At 49.8% G+C, this 19,067-nt stretch overlaps 1 protein-coding gene across 3 annotated transcripts in view; it reads left to right on the top strand.

Annotated features, from left to right (window-relative positions):
* Positions 1-19,067, top strand: part of DPP6 (dipeptidyl peptidase like 6) — a 1,044,825-nt gene that overhangs the window by 778,609 nt on the left and 247,149 nt on the right. For all 3 annotated transcript variants that reach the window (XM_075587874.1, XM_075587872.1, XM_075587873.1), the window contains exon 4: positions 16,918-17,012. In XM_075587874.1, the coding sequence (XP_075443989.1) occupies positions 16,918-17,012 (95 nt within the window). The remainder of the gene's footprint in view (positions 1-16,917; positions 17,013-19,067) is intronic.

The following is a 19,067-nucleotide window of genomic DNA, read 5'->3' as shown; positions in this document are numbered from 1 at the left end:
GCAGCACTTGTTAAATTGTCAATAGTGAGGTAAAGATGTTTGCCAATTGTGTTGGATGAAATCCGTTACATTGCCAGTTGGCTTGAGTTACAGTAAGTAGTCGGCCATTTTGACACGATAGATCCTAAGGGCGTACTGTATGTATCAAAATTGTGCCATTTGCTCCAAAAATGGAGCAAAAAAAAAATATGTTGTGTCAATTTGCACCAGCAACTTATATACAGTATGCAGCTTGATGTTCTTGTTTCCTACATTTGGCTCAGATCTCTTAGGAGCAGAGGTTTAGTGGGTCTCAGACCTGGCAGATGTATCTTCCACAAGAGAAAGAAAAAACTGCATCAGTTATAGGCACAAGGGTTGATACATCTCATGTATACTATTGCACTAATTATCTCCACCCTTCCTCTGATCACAGCTCCTCAAAACACTCACTGGGCCATGTAAAGCAAAATTGGAGCGAAGCAAAGTCAAAATGATGCAATGTGCACCTGTTTTTAAGCCATGCTCCGGTTTGCAACACTTGATACATATTCCCAAGTACCATTAAAAAGACAGGAGTTACTCATTAACTCATTAACACATTCAACAAATAACAATTTAAAGGGCAGTATAAGCAAACCCAGTCTGGGTAACATAAGTTATTCGTTTCACAGATAAGTCACATTCATTAAAAATAACCTGGAAATGCAATGTTAAGTAATGTACCTTCCTGATAATTAATCAGCCAGTAAATCAGTTATCTACCATAATTACATCTAAACTTAACATTACAGGGTAACACACACTTCGATAAAAGCCAGTAAGTCAAATCAGTTGTTTGCATTTACAATCTGATACATTTTTTTTTTAAAAGTAGAATAGAATAGGTAATTACGTAACAATCGCTGAAGCGGAAAAAAAACAATTAACACTTCCTACCATTGTATTTGTGTCCTAAAACCTCAAGTACATGATCAAACATTTACAACTCAAAAAACCCAATTTGATATTTGTACTCAATAAAAATACAGATAGAAATGTAGACATTATTGCATCTAGCGCAGAAAGGCGAGACTTTGCACTATTGCAGATCTAGCAACTGTTTTTACTGTACTTATTGCAATGTGTTCTGTCCCCTGCATGTGTTTTCTTTCTCCTACTGTATATCTGCAGTGACCTTTGCCCTGTTCTCTCGTTACTGTGTGTAACGGTATTTCTGGCCCGGCCTGACCCACCCAATCTCACATTGGCCCCTGTGGTCTAACCGGACCCCATTACAGTGTAGATATGCCTGATGGTGCACCTGTTGGCTACAGGACTCCTGAGTCTCCCGCATGATGGTGTGTGGGGAGGACCCGTCAGACAGGCAGCTGAGGTAGTGTGCTGAGTCTCACCTAGTTCCAGTGCAGCGCCTCCACCTCACCAGGGTCCCTGCGTCCGCAAGGGGATGATCCTGGCGAGGAACTCCTCCGTGGTGCTCCTCTCTGTACACTCATTCCAGATAGATACACGAGAGGGTTTCTGGCTGAACTCATCTTTATTGACACGGCAGGGCAGCTGCCCTCCACAAGGAGTATCTTCAGCCGCTCATCTCACCAGTGCTCCCTTTAGATAGGTATATCACCTAGATCAGGGATTCACTATTCCCGCAGGAATCACTGTCCTGTGCCAGGTCCCTGGACACAGCCTCCCATGGAGTTACTATATCATAACTGACAGAACTCTTCCTCAACTGGACTTGAACTAGACAGCAACTCAGGTAGAACTTTCCAGCAACTAACTTTAGAACACAGTGCTGTGCCTTATGTAAGCTTCTGAGGCTGACACACCTCTGACATCACTAACCATGGAGTCAGAGCATGTGACCAGTCCCAGCCATACACAGAGCACCCCACCAGGGTGTGAGGGAAAACCTCCATGATTACTGCTGGCATGCCCACACTTACCAGGCCTTACTGCCAGCAGGAGAGATGACTGTAGGCATTTTACATGACCGCTACATTCTCCCCCTGGTGAATCCCATCGTCCTCGCTGGGACCTAAATTTGCATACCTCTTTCCAGGAAACACTGCAACACAAAACATAATTAACATCACACAAATTTTCTCATAATGCAGTACAATGAATACAGTACATATTTCCATCATAAACATTACAGATACATCCTAACATAGATGTATAACAACCAGGGTTACTCCCTTATGGAGTATCCATTAGTGGTACTACCATACCCTCTTACGGTGGCTTGCGCACAGCATGGTCCACGGGGCTTAAAGCAGCAATGCTGTAACCCTCTGTGCGACACTTCTCATGTAACCCGCCAGGATCCCAATCTTTCTCCCCTGATCCTGCCTCCTCATCAGTGCCATATCCCCCATCCTCACCAGTGGAACCCATTTTAAACTCAATTTCTCCTTCCATGAGGGGTTCAGGGACATACAGGTACTCCAACCTGTGGGGCGCTTTGTACTTAGCTATAATAGCCCTCTCGGCCCGGCTGCTCCTGGTTAACTCGGCATTCCCTGCCCTTCCTGGCAACACCCATGACAGGGGCTCGTCTGTGTCCACGGGGTCAGATAATATCCCAGGCCCCATAGGCTCTATATTATGCTGACATATCTGAAACCATCGTTCCTGCATCTTCCTCTTCTTCTGGGCCGGTGTAAATTCCCCCACCGCCCACCATCGGGTCTCCTTACGTTCCTCAGACCCCCACTCTAGTGAGTTCCCTTCCTCTGCATTCCCCCAAGAAGATATCCCCGCGGTTCTTTCCGAGCGAGGCTTGGACCATAGGTATGATCCCGGTACCTTTGCCTCTGCCGAATCGGTTACATTAGGCACCCACCGGGCCATCGATGCCATACCCAGTTGCCCTCCACCCCTGGAACCCCCCTCTGAAGCGTAACTGTTCAGTCTCTCCCCAGTCCGTTCCTCACCGGTTCCCTGGGACCCTCCCAACATTCCCAAACTGGACGTGGACCCACGGGAAAAGGTGACTGGGACAGGGGCTTTATCTAGGGCATGGGTTTGGGCGTAGGGACAGGTAATGGGCATCCGCGGGGTTCCGACCCGCTCTCTGCCTTCGGATAGTCCCGTATCATTGTGCGGACGTGCCGCTGGTTGGGCCTCACCCGTCTCAGCTCTCCTCGCAGCCTGCCAGCTCTGTGTTGACACAGGTAATCGGGAAGCACTGCCCGATCGCCGAGGCGTTGTGGTTCTCTCTCTGGTCGTTCCGCTACCTCCGCCGGAAGTGACGTCATCACCGGAACCGGATACTCCGCCATCTTGCGATGGATCCCCAAGCGGGATCTATTCCTCCACAACGACATCCGCCGCCGGAAGTGATGGTTCTGCTCTCCGCTCCGCTCGGGCCTGGGCTAGGCCTTCCTCCGCCGTTACCACCACCGGCGCCTGGGAAGGGTAAGGATGCATCTCACTGCTCCGTCGGCTCGGGATGGAATCCTCTCCTCCTTACGCGCTGCAAGTCACCACGGCCGTGGGACTCCGCCTCTCAGGTTGATTCTGCACCGGCGACACGAGACTCCGCTCCGCCGCGACACAGGTAAGTGCCGGTTCTTTTCCAGCACCGCTGTAGTGGTCCGCCGGTAGGCGCATCACCACCGTCGTTAGGATCGCTTGTTCCTCTTTCGAGGAGCCGAACTCCGACTCGGGGAGTGGCACTCCCGCAGGGGACCGACGGTGAGGTTCCGGGTTCTCACCGCGGTTGTAGACCCCTCTCTCTTCAGGCTCCGTTCTGATCATTAGGAGCGATCCCCATTCTCCAGGATCAACTGGTTCGGTGCAGGCCGCACGCGGGGCTTCAGCCGTCAGCATGGCTGTGTCCGCCCCCGCCTTTACTACCAGGGAGCATCCTGGCACTGAGTAGGGATATACCCCAATGTCCATCTCGCTCTTTGTTGTGCTGGTTACGGGAGACACTTTGCACAATGGTCTCTCCTGTTCCACAGATAACGGGGCAGGTGATTCCTTATCTCCAGCTTCACTGGTGTGGTCAGCCGGCTGGGGCATCACCACAGCTGGGTGTTGGTCATGGGAGGCACTAAGTAACTTCTCCCTGAAGACAGCCTGAACTTCAGCAGGACTCATATTGATATAGAGTCCCGGCTCCTCCTCCTGGTGAACAGAAATGGCTGATGACTGCTCAAAACTCTCGCTCCCCCTGGTGGAATTTAAAGGAGGGGCGGCACACTCTTTCAAGGAGTGACTCTGGCTCTGCACAGCGTCACTCGGCTGGCGGGGGTGGGGTTTAGGTGTTCCCGCCAATCCCGGGCAAGTTCCTGCAATTTTATCATTTGCAGCATTTTCTGCAACTGGCTCTGGAAACTGTACTCCGCAGTAGGCACACTCGGGTACCCACGCCAATTCACCACCTGAAAAGTCACAAGTAACACAAGTGTTGTGCAGACACCTTATCCCTTCTATGAACACCTCCTTGTAGTCTAGTAGCAGCAGGTTGGGGTCATAGATCATACTAACAGGCAGTCTCAATAGGTTTTGTATACACGGACACAACAGAAAGGGTAGCTTCCTGTTCTCTGATAGCCAGACTCCAAATCCTTGAGGATGTGCTTGACTGCACCTTACAGTTCTATTGGTTTCATTATGAAGAACAGATTTGGCCGACTGCAGTTCTTCAAACAATCTGTCCTTGGGATAAAGCGGAAATGAGGCACATTCTATGAAGGAATAGACCTGGCTCTGCCCTGCGTCACTCACAGTGTAGGGGCGGGGCTCTGGTTTTCCCGCCAGTCCCGGACGGGTTTCTGCAACATTTTCCCGCGCGGCCACAGCTTTCACGTCACTACCCCTGACAGGGCGGGGTTTCTTCATTGGCGCCAATTCCGGCCAATTTCTCTGCAAGTCTAGCAATGTACGCATTGTCTGCAACTGGCCCACGCGGTCTCCCAGGGAAGCGGGAGCCGCCATTTTGCTTTGCATCGCCATTGGATTACTGTGTTCGTTCTGATTGTACAATGGGGCTCCTCTCTGCGGGGCAGCCACCACACCGGTACAATAAAGATTAGCTTCAGATGCACCACCACATGTGTACCTTATCTAGGTGTGACCCAGTGTTGCACTACCTCAGGCTAGGCTCACTCTCTCAGTGTCTGCTGTGACTCCTTCCTCCCAGTCTGTGCTCCCTACGGTGAGTGTCTGGAATGGGCTAGGTTCTCTGGCTGGCTCTGCCATGCAGTACTTGGGGCGTCTACCTCTCTTGGTCAGCCTAGCGCAGACCCTCTCCAGGACTCCTGACCAAGTTAACAGGCTGTCCCTTCTGGCATCCTACCAACTAGCACTGCCTCAAGGTGACTCGGTCAGCTATAGCCCGCTCCAGACCCCTCACTCCCTTCAGGCCCCTAGGTTGTCCCTGCGAACTGACAATATCCCGTCAGCCCCCTGACCACCCCTAGGTCCGTCCCTACGCAGCACAAAGTGGCAGCAGACACTCTCCCTGTTTCCCAGTGTGCCTAGCTAAAAGCCTGTCCTGATGACAGATCTGATCTCAGCAGCTCGCCTCCAAATGTAACGGTATTTCTGGCCCGGCCTGACCCACCCAATCTCACATTGGCCCCTGTGGTCTAACCGGACCCCATTACAGTGTAGATATGCCTGATGGTGCACCTGTTGGCTACAGGACTCCTGAGTCTCCCGCATGATGGTGTGTGGGGAGGACCCGTCAGACAGGCAGCTGAGGTAGTGTGCTGAGTCTCACCTAGTTCCAGTGCAGCGCCTCCACCTCACCAGGGTCCCTGCGTCCGCAAGGGGATGATCCTGGCGAGGAACTCCTCCGTGGTGCTCCTCTCTGTACACTCATTCCAGATAGATACACGAGAGGATTTCTGGCTGAACTCATCTTTATTGACACGGCAGGGCAGCTGCCCTCCACAAGGAGTATCTTCAGCCGCTCATCTCGCCAGTGCTCCCTTTAGATAGGTATATCACCTAGATCAGGGATTCACTATTCCCGCAGGAATCACTGTCCTGTGCCAGGTCCCTGGACACAGCCTCCCATGGAGTTACTATATCATAACTGACAGAACTCTTCCTCAACTGGACTTGAACTAGACAGCAACTCAGGTAGAACTTTCCAGCAACTAACTTTAGAACACAGTGCTGTGCCTTATGTAAGCTTCTGAGGCTGACACACCTCTGACATCACTAACCATGGAGTCAGAGCATGTGACCAGTCCCAGCCATACACAGAGCACCCCACCAGGGTGTGAGGGAAAACCTCCATGATTACTGCTGGCATGCCCACACTTACCAGGCCTTACTGCCAGCAGGAGAGATGACTGTAGGCATTTTACATGACCGCTACATGTGTAATGTACAGTACTAAGCTGTCATCTCAGCCTGTTGTCTAGTAACTCTTTTCCTGGCCCTACAGATAATGGTATATTCCTAGATCCCTAGCACTTGGTATAGCCCTGCTTTATTTCCTTGTGTGAGGCTGTTGCATCAATCTAAGGCCCCGGTCTCTCCACTGTAACGTGCGCCCGCGCTTTTGGCGGCGCGTTCAGCCGATTCCCCGGTCTGCAGCTCACTGCAGGAGGAGAGACCGGGGGGCGTGGCGGAGGAGTGACGGGGGCGCGGCCATGACGTCACCCAGCAGGTTCGCCCTCATTGGCTGAACTGCCGGGGGGCGTGCCTAGCCGCTCGACGCGAGTCCTGCTCTCAATTCTATTGAGAGCAGGAGTAGCTCTCGCGCGAGCGCTGCGGCCCCCCCTCGCAGCGGGCCCGGCGCCATTGCGGGGAGGGCTCTCGTGCGTGCAGCGTCCGCCACAGCGGACGCTGTAGTAGGCAGCGGGGGCAAGGCCTCAGTCCTTTTCAGCTTGCAGCCATTGCTAGTGGTCTGCCCCAAACTGCTCTCCCTGTGATAGCATTGTTTTTTTAAACTTCCCCTAATTTATGCATTGTGTTCATGTAACGGGTGTTCCCTATGACTACCGCCGCTACTACTTGCTGTGCAACCTGTGTGGCTCTCAGGAGCCTAAGCCTCCGCTTGGGGAACCTGGGGTACATCTGTATCATACATCTCTTGGTGCAACGCCTCCACCTGGGAGGGATCCCAACGGAGTGGGAGGAGGCCCTCACAGGAAACAACCACACAACACTACCGAATATAAAACAGCACGGGCTTTACTGCATGGAAACACACATATCACGTAACAGCATAACATCAAAACAGCATAACAGCATCATGCGCCACGGCGGGCGCTAACCACACTAGGCGTCACGGCGGACGCTACCACCTCTAGGCGTCACGGCGGACGCTATCACCTCTAGGCGTCACGGCGGACGCTAACCACCTCTAGGCGTCACGGCGGACGCTAACCACCTCTAGGCGTCACGGCGGACGCTAACCACCCACAATGTGACCCCACCCTGTGTCCAGTAACCCCCACCCAAATGTCTCGTGTTCTCGAAGTCAAATACCACTGTACATGTGTGTGTGTGACTGCGCAGCCACTATGTTTGGTGATAGGCCTGGTTGGTGCACTTGAGTTGCAGGTTACCTGCCCGGGCTCCAGCCACGGGTACCGCGATATAAATCCACACGATCCGACGGGGTCCTCCACACCGCGTGGGTTGAAAGTCCAGCGCGAACAATGTCACTCCTTGTCGCAGGGTCTTGGGTGGTGTTCTGAGCCCAGAACCCACCTCACAGGGCCGCACGGCTTCAACACTGTGTCCCTGTCTATTCAACCAATAAATGGGGCAGTGTCCCTATCTAGGGCCTGTCCCTAAGCTCCACAAGCTAATAGATGACTCAGGACCTAACTGGGACCTTGGGGGCTGCTGGTCTAATGCAGAGGGTCACTCACCCCTGCATCCACCTCCTACCCCTAGCTGGTCCGGATCCTGAGTGACTGCGTGGCTGCAAAACCCCGCGAAATGTATCTCCTTGCTAGCAGGGGAATCTGGCCTTCTGATTGGCTCCCTGGCGTCAGGTGTCTCTGCCCCTATGCACCCTGGGGGCTGGCCGTCTATTCTCGCGCATGCGCGAGCTATCTGGAGCCTCCCGCGCTAGCTGGCCTCCTGCGCATGCGCGAGCTACCTGTCATAGCGGCTCCCTGCTCCGCTAGCCGCCGGGCCGGTGGCAACGCGATCGCGGCCTTAGCGACGGCCCGATCGCGTCCCCGGCAACCGGCCTGCTCGCCGCTCGCGTCCCCGGCAACCGCCCGATCCGCTTCCCTAGCAACCGGCCGCAATACAACCACGCGCGCAACGGGGAAGGAGGGGGTGAGTGCGCGAGGGGGACAAAGGAGGGGGACCTGGCTACATCCTCCCCCTGGTGAAAACTCCAACGTCCTCGCTTGAACCACATAACCTTCCAACAGTGTACAAAAATTATATAATAAAAATGCAGTGTTAAAGTACAACATAACGATTACTCTAAACGAGATTGTACAGTTCAACAAACATATTGATAACTGAGGCTAGCTTGGCTTTAGCTTGCTGCTGAGACTCATAGTGAGGTGCCCCTAAAGAATCATAAGCCACTCTAGTGGGAGGGCGTCTCACTCTCTGACTCCTGCGAGTCTCAGTCTCCATTTCTTCCTCTTGAGACAGACCATCGTAGGCTTGAGGCCTAGACTCTCTGGCAGAGGGTGAACCAGTTTGGGGAAAGTCTCTTTGCAACTGAACATTGTCTCTTTGAGGCACAAAACTTGGAGTGGTAGGATCTAATGATTGATTACTTGGTGAAAATTCCGATGGAGGTACTTTGTCAGCTGGCCCCTTACTTGTTGCGCCTTCGGGAGGTGCCCACCAGTCTCTGTTGGATGTTCCCTCCAAAGGATCCGGAATTGTCTCATCTATGGGGCCGGGATTCGCAATAGCCTCTTCAGGCTCACTGTCGTTCATTACTGTTTCTGTTTCAGGTTCACTTTCTCCCAGTTGGGAGATAGGTAACAAGTGGTTTCAGTGCCAAACTTTTACTTTGCCATTCACGTCACGTATGCGATAAACAGGGAGGCCCGGCATTTGGGACTCTACTTGAAAAGGCCCCTCCCTCCAGCGATCAGCTAACTTGTGCTTGCCTGGAATCCCTAAGTTGCGTAGGAGAACTGCGTCTCCTGGTTGGAGCGCTCTATAGCGTACTTTGTGGTCGTACCGTCTTTTATTATTGGCATTCAGTCGAGCGGTGGCTCTTTCAGCTAACTGATAGGCACGGTGCAGACTGTCCTGGAGTCTCTGCACATATCGATAATGAGCCATGTTGGGTATCCCGTCGGTAGATACCCGCAGGCGGATGTCGATTGGCAGTCTGGCTTCCCTCCCGAACATCATGAAGTATGGGGTGTATCCGGTGGACTCGTGCCTAGTGCAATTGTAGGCATGCACCAAGGCCTCAACATGCTTACTCCATTCTCCTTTTTGGGAATTTTTCAGAGTGCCTAGCATGTCCAGCAATGTCCGATTAAATCTTTCAGGGAGCGCATCTCCCTCGGGGTGGTAGGGAGTAGTCCTGGACTTTTGAATGTTCAACAGGGTTAACAACTCTTTGATCAGCTTGCTCTCAAAATCCCATCCCTGGTCAGAGTGCATCCTGCTGGGCAGACCATAATGCACGAAATACTTTTCCCACAGCACTTTAGCCACTGTGGTAGCCTTCTGGTCCTTCGTGGGGAAGGCTTGAGCGTATCGAGTGTAGTGATCTGTCACTACTAGCACATTTCCTATACCCCTTGAATCTGGCTCTATGCACAAAAAGTCCATACAAACTAAATCCATAGGCCCAGCACTTTTGAGATGGCCCATTTGAGCAGCACGTGTGGGAAGGGTCTTCCTATGAATGCACCGTAGACATTTTCTGCAGTGTTGTTCAATTGACTCCCGCATTCTAGGCCAAAAGAACCGGTCTCGCACTAAACCCAAGGTCTTATCCACCCCCAAATGTCCATGATCATCATGTAGTGATCTTAAAACGAGACCTTGCATACGCCGAGGTAGAAATAGTTGTCGACGGTCAGGATGATTGTGGAATTGAACAACCCTATAGAGTAGGCCGTTATCCATCTCAAACTTATCCCATTCTCTCATGAGAAGACCCACATCCTCGCGAGGAGCCCGTTTCACCAGTGAAGAGTCATTTTTGTGTAGGGCCTCTCGGACAGCCTTAGCCGCAGGATCATGTGTCTGTGCTAGTACCAGTTCCTTCACCGTGAAGATAACGTCTTGTGTTAGACCCATGCCATCAGGGTGGCAGTAAGCTTCTGGAAGGGCTTGAGGTCGACACCCTAAAGAATCCACTACTCGTAGCTCGGAGAATGCCACTCGGTCGTTTATAATAGCAGCAGTGGAACACATAGCTCTCATTCCTGGTCCTGGAATTTCTTCCCAAGGGCCATCGTCGGCGGTCTCGCCCAGTCCCGATCTCCTAGATAGAGCATCGGCTCCTATATTGAGAGGTCCAGGCTTATATTTCATAGAAAACTGGTAATTGGCGAGGGTGGCCAACCATCTGTGACCGGTCGCATCTAACTTGGCCGTGGTTTGTACATAGGTCAGCGGATTGTTGTCTGTTCGGACCTCGAAGGTGACCCCATATAGGTAATCATGTAGTTTGTCAGATATGGCCCATTTGAGGGCGAGGAACTCCAATTTGTGAACTGGATAATTCTTTTCACTGGGAGTCAAACTTCTACTTGCATACGCCACAGGACGAAGCCCAGTGGGGTACTTCTGGTGTAGTACAGCTCCCAATCCGTTGAGGCTGGCATCCACGTGCAGAATGTAAGGCTTCTCCGGGTCAGCATATGCTAGAACGGGAGCCTCTGTTAAACTATTCTTCAGCCTCTTAAATGCTTCTTCACAAGCAGGCGTCCACCGATCCCCGAAGGGGGTCCTGGGGGGGGTCCTCTTCTGCTTGGGTTCCTCTGGATAGACCTTCAGCAGATCGTTCAGCACAGCTGCCTTCTTGGAGTATCCATCCACGAATCTTCTATAATATCCACAGAACCCGAGAAATGACCTCAGCTCCATCACATTCTCGGGTCTTGGCCAATTCACCACCGCCTCCACCTTGGCCGGGTCGGTAGCCACTCCGTCTGCGGACACGATATGACCCACATAAGTGACCGATGTTCGACAGAAGCGGCACTTATCCAATGAGAGCTTCAGGCCTTCTTTCCCTAAGCGATCCAATACTTTCATCAGCCTAGTCTCGTGTTCTTCAAGGGTGGCTCCGAACACAATTATGTCGTCTAGATAGACCAAACACTCACGCGGACACATATCTCCAATCGTCTTTTCCATAAGCCGTTGGAAAGTGGCTGGAGCGCCACAGATACCTTGGGGCATCCGAGTGAACTGATAAAATCCCAGGGGACAGACGAACGCCGTCTTTTCTTGATCAGTAGGGCTCATCGGAACCTGGTAATACCCAGATCGAAGGTCCAACACGCTAAACCACTGGCTTCCGGACAGTGCGCTGAGAATCTCCTCTATTCGGGGTAGCGTGTATTGGTCAGGCACAGTACGTCTGTTCAATGTTCTGTAGTCCACGCACAATCGAACAGACCCATTCTTCTTTCGTACCACCACAATCGGTGAGGCATAGGGACTCCGAGATCCGGTCACTATGCCGGCCGTTTCCATCTCGTTCAGGACACCCCGCACATCCTCCACATCTCTGGGAGCTAAGCGGCGCGACCTTTCCCTAAATGGCGTGTCATCATTCAGACGAATCGTGTGCTGAGCGCTTCTGCTGCATCCCACGTCCATCTCACTAGTAGAGAACACATCTCGTCTCTCTCTCAACTGAGCACGTAGCTTCTCTTTCCATGCTTCTTCCAGGGGAGACTCTCCGAAGTCGAATTGTAGTGCCTCGGCCTCTTCTCCCACACGGGCAGTGTGAACGGTCACTGGGTCGTCTACAGGATCCACAGGATAAATTCTACCCAACCTTTGTCCTACTTCCAGCGGCACGGTATGGAGAGACATGTTCTGGATAGACACAGTAATCTTCCTGGGGACGGTAGATGGCCAATCCCGTACTTCAGGTATCATTCGGTATCCCCACTGATTCTCAGACTCGGGGAGGGTCTCTAGCGAGAAGTATCGGTCGTGTTCGTGCCGACTGGGGTACTTGATCAGCGCTGTCACGTGCCTCACTCCCCCTGGTGGAATCTGCAATAACCCTCGCTCTTGGTTAAAGATTTCACCATACTCTTCCTCATACGCCACCCTATAGCATTCTTCCCGCAGGCCAGGGGCTATATTCAGGGATGACAACGGTAGCTCGCCGGCTTCTTGTAGGAATGAGCGAATCACCGACCTCACAATATCGGCATTCGTGCCTAGTATGATGGGGGCACTGGGATGTTCCCGAGCCTCTGGACAGACCAAAGCTTCCACCAGCATGGGATGCGACTTGTTAGTGTTCAACTGCAAGATATCCAGCTTGACCGCTACTATTCCGTCTATGGGATAATCATCTTTACTCAGTCCCCATAACTTCATCTTTTCGGCTGACTGCAAGGGAAGATGGCTGAGGTGCTGGTCGTAGAATGGACGGTAGATGATGGTCACTTGTGATCCAGTGTCCAGAAGTGCTGAAGAGTATATCCCCTCCACGACGACTCTTATTACAGCGGTGGGCCCTACTCGGCAGTAAGCATCGGCCGGGGGCGTCTCCTCCGTGGAAGGCCTCCCCGACTCCTCGGCAACATCCTCGGGTACGGTTGATAGGGACGAGCTTGCCTTCCGCACGGTCACGGTGTAGGTCTGGGCCTTAGTGGGGTTTGAACAGTTCCTTGCAACATGGCCCTGCTCGCCACAGTTGAAGCAACGGAAGTCTGGGCGGGGACCCGGACCGTCAAGTGACCTGGGAGCGGACCTAGGCACCTCCGGGGTGGCCGTATCCTTACCGCTCTTGCTCCCCTTTGCTTTGGGCACTGTTGCTTCCTTGGTCTCATCCTTGCGCGGGTCTTTGGCCTTCTTGGGCGTATGCAACCTAGTATAGGCCTCATGACCCTTCACCTCATCCAGTAGGTCTTCTAGAGTAGGGGGGTCTCCCTTCTGTAGCGTGCATCTGATCATTATCACGATAGGGTGCGTGGGTATGGCTCCCCGCAGGAATTGAGTGCGCCTATACTCATTTACTTCTGAGGCCTTGATGACTTGGCGGGAACGTAGCTCCCACAAGAGCAACTGGATCCGTTGTATGAACTCGGATAGGTCTTCCCCCTTTTTCTGGCGGAGATTGTAATACTTAGTCCATAGCTCACTCACATCATCTTCCTTACCATATGCCCGGGTAAGCGACTCCATCATCTGATGTGCGGTAACCCCAGTATGCTGATCCTTATACATCTTGATGGTAGTGGACGCAGGCGGGCGCAGGCACTCCATGATTCGTTGTCTTTTCACCTCATCAGGACAGGTCCACTCTTCCAGTACCTGTGAAGCATATTCCTTCCAAACATCAAAAGCCTCTTCACCAGTGGGAGTAGGGTTTACCCCTGAAAAGAGCTTTAACTTGCGGTATGGCTGAGGGGAAGGGGATTCGTGCTTGGGCCTACCCAGTTGTTGGATGGCCTGGGCTAGTAATTGGATTTCTCCCATTCTACTGGGGCTGGAGCTCCGTCTGCTTGAGCGACAATTAGCACAGGATAATACACTGGCCTCATCCCCACATATACTTTCTGGTGGGGACAGGGACATGCTCATACTAGTCTCTAGCAGTTCTGTCCTGGGGCTACAGGGTTCGGGTTTTATCGGCATCTCAGGATATATAACAGGACACCCTGAGCTGAGGGCCCCGTGGAAACGCAAGTTGGACGGGCCTTGTTGGGGCGACAATTCACATCCCCCAGTGATTAATACGGTGCACCATGACCCGTCGGGGTCGGAGCGGCGACCCAAGATTCTGGCATCTTCTAAGCCGGGGTACTGCATCAGGATTAAACATAGTTCATAGGACGAGGCATTGGCGGGCACTTGTCCTACAGCAAGGGTTTGTGAGGGCGGGACTTGCCTTTTTACCGCCCACGTGTACACCTTTTGGCGGGAAGGTAACGTGTAACCTAACGACATTTTTACTGAGTTCGGGCACCCCAGGTCTGACTCTCAGCAGCGCCTCCAAATGTAACGGGTGTTCCCTATGACTACCGCCGCTACTACTTGCTGTGCAACCTGTGTGGCTCTCAGGAGCCTAAGCCTCCGCTTGGGGAACCTGGGGTACATCTGTATCATACATCTCTTGGTGCAACGCCTCCACCTGGGAGGGATCCCAACGGAGTGGGAGGAGGCCCTCACAGGAAACAACCACACAACACTACCGAATATAAAACAGGACGGGCTTTACTGCATGGAAACACACATATCACGTAACAGCATAACATCAAAACAGCATAACAGCATCATGCGCCACGGCGGGCGCTAACCACACTAGGCGTCACGGCGGACGCTACCACCTCTAGGCGTCACGGCGGACGCTATCACCTCTAGGCGTCACGGCGGACGCTAACCACCTCTAGGCGTCACGGCGGACGCTAACCACCTCTAGGCGTCACGGCGGACGCTAACCACCCACAATGTGACCCCACCCTGTGTCCAGTAACCCCCACCCAAATGTCTCGTGTTCTCGAAGTCAAATACCACTGTACATGTGTGTGTGTGACTGCGCAGCCACTATGTTTGGTGATAGGCCTGGTTGGTGCACGTGAGTTGCAGGTTACCTGCCCGGGCTCCAGCCACGGGTACCGCGATATAAATCCACACGATCCGACGGGGTCCTCCACACCGCGTGGGTTGAAAGTCCAGCCCGAACAATGTCACTCCTTGTCGCAGGGTCTTGGGTGGTGTTCTGAGCCCAGAACCCACCTCACAGGGCCGCACGGCTTCAACACTGTGTCCCTGTCTATTCAACCAATAAATGGGGCAGTGTCCCTATCTAGGGCCTGTCCCTAAGCTCCACAAGCTAATAGATGACTCAGGACCTAACTGGGACCTTGGGGGCTGCTGGCCTAATGCAGAGGGTCACTCACACCTGCATCCACCTCCTACCCCTAGCTGGTCCGGATCCTGAGTGACTGCGTGGCTGCAAAACCCCGCGAAATGTATCTCCTTGCTAGCAGGGGAATCTGGCCTTCTGATTGGCTCCCTGGCGTCAGGTGTCTCTGCCCCTATGCACCCTGGGGGCTGGCCGTCTATTCTCGCGCATGCGCGAGCTATCTGGAGCCTCCCGCGCTAGCTGGCCTCCTGCGCATGCGCGAGCTACCTGTCATAGCGGCTCCCTGCTCCGCTAGCCGCCGGGCCGGTGGCAACGCGATCGCGGCCTTAGCGACGGCCCGATCGCGTCCCCGGCAACCGGCCTGCTCGCCGCTCGCGTCCCCGGCAACCGCCCGATCCGCTTCCCTAGCAACCGGCCGCAATACAACCACGCGCGCAACGGGGAAGGAGGGGGTGAGTGCGCGAGGGGGACAAAGGAGGGGGACCTGGCTACATCCATAATAAAGTTTATCAGAAATCCAAGGAGGACTTTATTTGCTTGCAGAAGGAGACGAGTTTACCTGTCTGTCAAATCTCACTGAGCCCCAGGGAGCTTAAAACAGAACGCGGTGCACCAGGATACTACAGGATGTACAGTATGTGAGATTTATCACAGTGCCATTGAAAAGAATAGTAACATGTTATCTCCTTAATGAAAGCGTTGGCTTGTTTGCATTTACAGGAGTAAAACCTGTAGTTTACAAAATCGCAATAGAGTTGCAGTAAATCACACAATAAACATTGCAGCAGTGGTAACACGATATTGTGCGATAACAGGTGTAATAAGGTCTGCTACAGTACATCTGTATCACATTATCTCACAGAGATGATATAAGATACTGGTACAATTTTACCACCTTTTAAATTATGGAGAGTATGAGTCACCCTGCCTGATATTCAGATTAGAGCAATTTGTAACTCTAAAGGGGCCTATTCATTGAACTGCAATAAGTGCATTTTGAGGCGAAAACAAATGTTTTACATGCTTTTGCATCTCATATTTATTAAGCCCTTATCGCATGTTCAAACTGCGATTCTGCGAAGTATGCAAATGAGGCAAACTTGCAAAATTACATATTCATGGGATTATCATTAAGGCGCGATTTTGCAGATGACCTAAAAAATCACAGACACAAATCTCTAAAGTTGGCAAAATAGGGCTTTATCTGGAAAGGAAGTGAGAGAGATACCAATTTTGGAGAGGGCAAAATAGATTAATTTGTAGTCCTCTAATTTAAACTTGAATTGCAATAGTTTACAAGGTCATACTTAATCCCTACTCCTCCCCCCAAGTGACTTATAAACCTCCCCAAAACCTCCTTTATACAACATGTGGAGAAATACCTGTGCATAAAACTCAACACACCTGAGATACTTGGGAAATATGTGGGTTAAATTACATTTAAGTTAGATCCATGTTTCCATGAATGATTTAAAAATGCCTATACTGGTTTTTAAGGCATCAGTCAATTGTAGGGAGCCATTGAAACATATCAGTGCCAGTCATTTTAAGTGGAACCTTCAAAAAAATCGGTCTTACCTATGGACCTCCCCACTGTTTGTGTCCAAAATGGACTTTATATTAAGAAAACTATTGCCCTCTTCCAGAATGGCTGCAATAAACATTCTACTAGCAACATATTCATTGTGGTGAGGACATTGCTTATCCTTATTGATTAGCTTGCTTGCAGGTGCCTGATAGGGACTATTTTTGTGTATTCAATGGACACCCATTGCTGGAGGGCCCTGAATTTGAACATCAATGTCATATTTATCCTGATTACATAGATTGCTGCTTAAAAGCCCATTTAAAAAATGCAGTCAATTCACTGCAGAATTTCTACTTAAAAATTGAAAGTCTATATGTAGAAAAATGTGTGATATTCTCATGAATATATTTTATTTCTTTTCTTGTAGATAAAGAATTGTTATTTAGAACCCAACAAGGTAATGTTGTGAAGTTGAACGTGGAACTGAATGAGTCAACATTATTAATAGAAAACAAAAAATTCGTAAGTATATTTTCAAGAAACATTTTCGGTTTATTACCAATGTCTACTTTTAATTCGTATGGGCAAACATTTTATTTGAAATAATAAAAGAAAAGGGGAGGCCGCGCGTCACAAGAAAAGAAACCGAGCACAACAAATAATGCAACAATAATTTCAACATCATGAAAATAATCACCAAAAAATACACATATCAAAAAGTTCATATCAAAAATGATAACTCATCACAAAAGATAGGCCTATGTATTCTAAGATCTCCAAAAACATATTTATATTTGTACATCAAAATTTCAGTGTTAAAAAGTAATACAAACTTTCAACAAAATGTGTGTTTTATATATGAAGGTTTCACACACGAATAATTTCAGTACGACAAATAATTTGTTGTTTTCATTTGTTGTTGAAATTATTTTTGATGCATCCCTCACATTTTCATACCTGATTTGATACAATTTAAATAAAAAACAAATTGTGTCTTTTTAAATGATGATAAATTAGAGTGTAATATTATTTACGTACTGGGAGAACAATATATTTGTAACCTATATAATGAAACACTAAACACATTTTTGGGTTAATACATTACAACTTCTCTCTGCGCTGACACTATTGCAAGCCTTTTTGGAGTTTACACCAAGTTGAACTCCTTCTTGGACTCATTTTTTTAGTACATAACATTTACATCTGTACACCAATTTTTTTGATTTTTTTTTAACACAGCCGTCACAGATAATTAAGTTTGAGCTTGGTACTGTACATTGGAGAACACAAGTGTAATTGAAATTGAGTTTGCCACGTGTCAATTTTGCACCAAAAAAAGCCATAGGCCCCAATGTCCCCTTTTTAATATTATTTTGCATTACTTAACTTTGGATTTTTGGTAACACAATGTTTGATATATATTTTTATTTTGAGTCTTTTCTCCTGTTTGACCCGAACAGATACTGTATGGGGCTTGTTACTAAGCGCCTTCTGACATAAGTTACCTTCCAGTGTCTTTAAGGTGTCTTCCAGTGCAGAAAGGGGTTTACTAAACATACTTGACTAAAAAGCCATACAGATACCATAAAATGGAGTGCTCTCCGGGCCCATACAATATCTGTATCTCGCAAGGAGGAAGCACAGGACACGTAGGCAGCTGTGTCCTCATGCATTAGCAGCCATCCCCCCTATGGGAGAGACAGGATGTTCAATGAAGTAGAAGACAGGAAATAAAGACATTGATGTGCAAAGGCTCAGTAAGCGCACAGTTTTGTGTCATTACCTGTATGACTTCTTGGAGGAGTATCAATATGCAGTTTTGATAGGCTGACGTGCACTGTGCATGCACACGTTCTCCGTCATCTACTTGAGAGCTTAACGTGAATCCTTTAAGACTCTACACAACCTAAGCATGCCTAGAGTCATGAACCTTTCAGTTTCAGGATTGGCTTGTGTGCAGAAGGGAGTGATTTTTGTGTGCTTTAATGTTATATGTTGAGCAATGTTCCATTGAAGGGACAACTATTGTCCAATATAGGTACTGTATAACTTCAATGGGTAAGTTAGTTTGATCAATTCTACATTCACTGGGTACCAAGAATAATTATCACTGGTGACCATCAAGTATTCACCACTATGAAATGGACCATAAAGACCAATACTTACTGTACATGACTTACATTAGGCAAGTCTGATCTGACATTCAGTGATCTGCTGTTGTAGCTTGGCATGTAATACAGCATTGTATCATGTTTTCAGCCTCTTGATCTATCAAACGAAACCATATTTGTTTTCATAGTAATCTTTTTACGATTCCTTAATGGCCTTCAAGAGCTAGAGATAACGCACTGCTGCTGCAAAGTTGGTATTAGTATCCAATTTCCATATATACACGTAGAGCAAAATCACACTATTGTCTGGTGCTGCTGTGATCTCTTTAGATAACTGTGCAGAATACTTCAGTTCCTTTCCATGTGGAGTGACTCAGTTTATAATGTGACATTTTCCTTTTTGTACCAAAAATGCTTGCAGTGCTGAGTCATTCATTTTGACTTCTTGTATTTGTTGCAGGGACAA

Source organism: Ascaphus truei, chromosome 2, assembly GCF_040206685.1.
Source record: "Ascaphus truei isolate aAscTru1 chromosome 2, aAscTru1.hap1, whole genome shotgun sequence".
Taxonomy (NCBI): Eukaryota; Metazoa; Chordata; class Amphibia; order Anura; family Ascaphidae; genus Ascaphus; species Ascaphus truei.
This window is presented reverse-complemented; position numbering and strand designations above follow the sequence as displayed.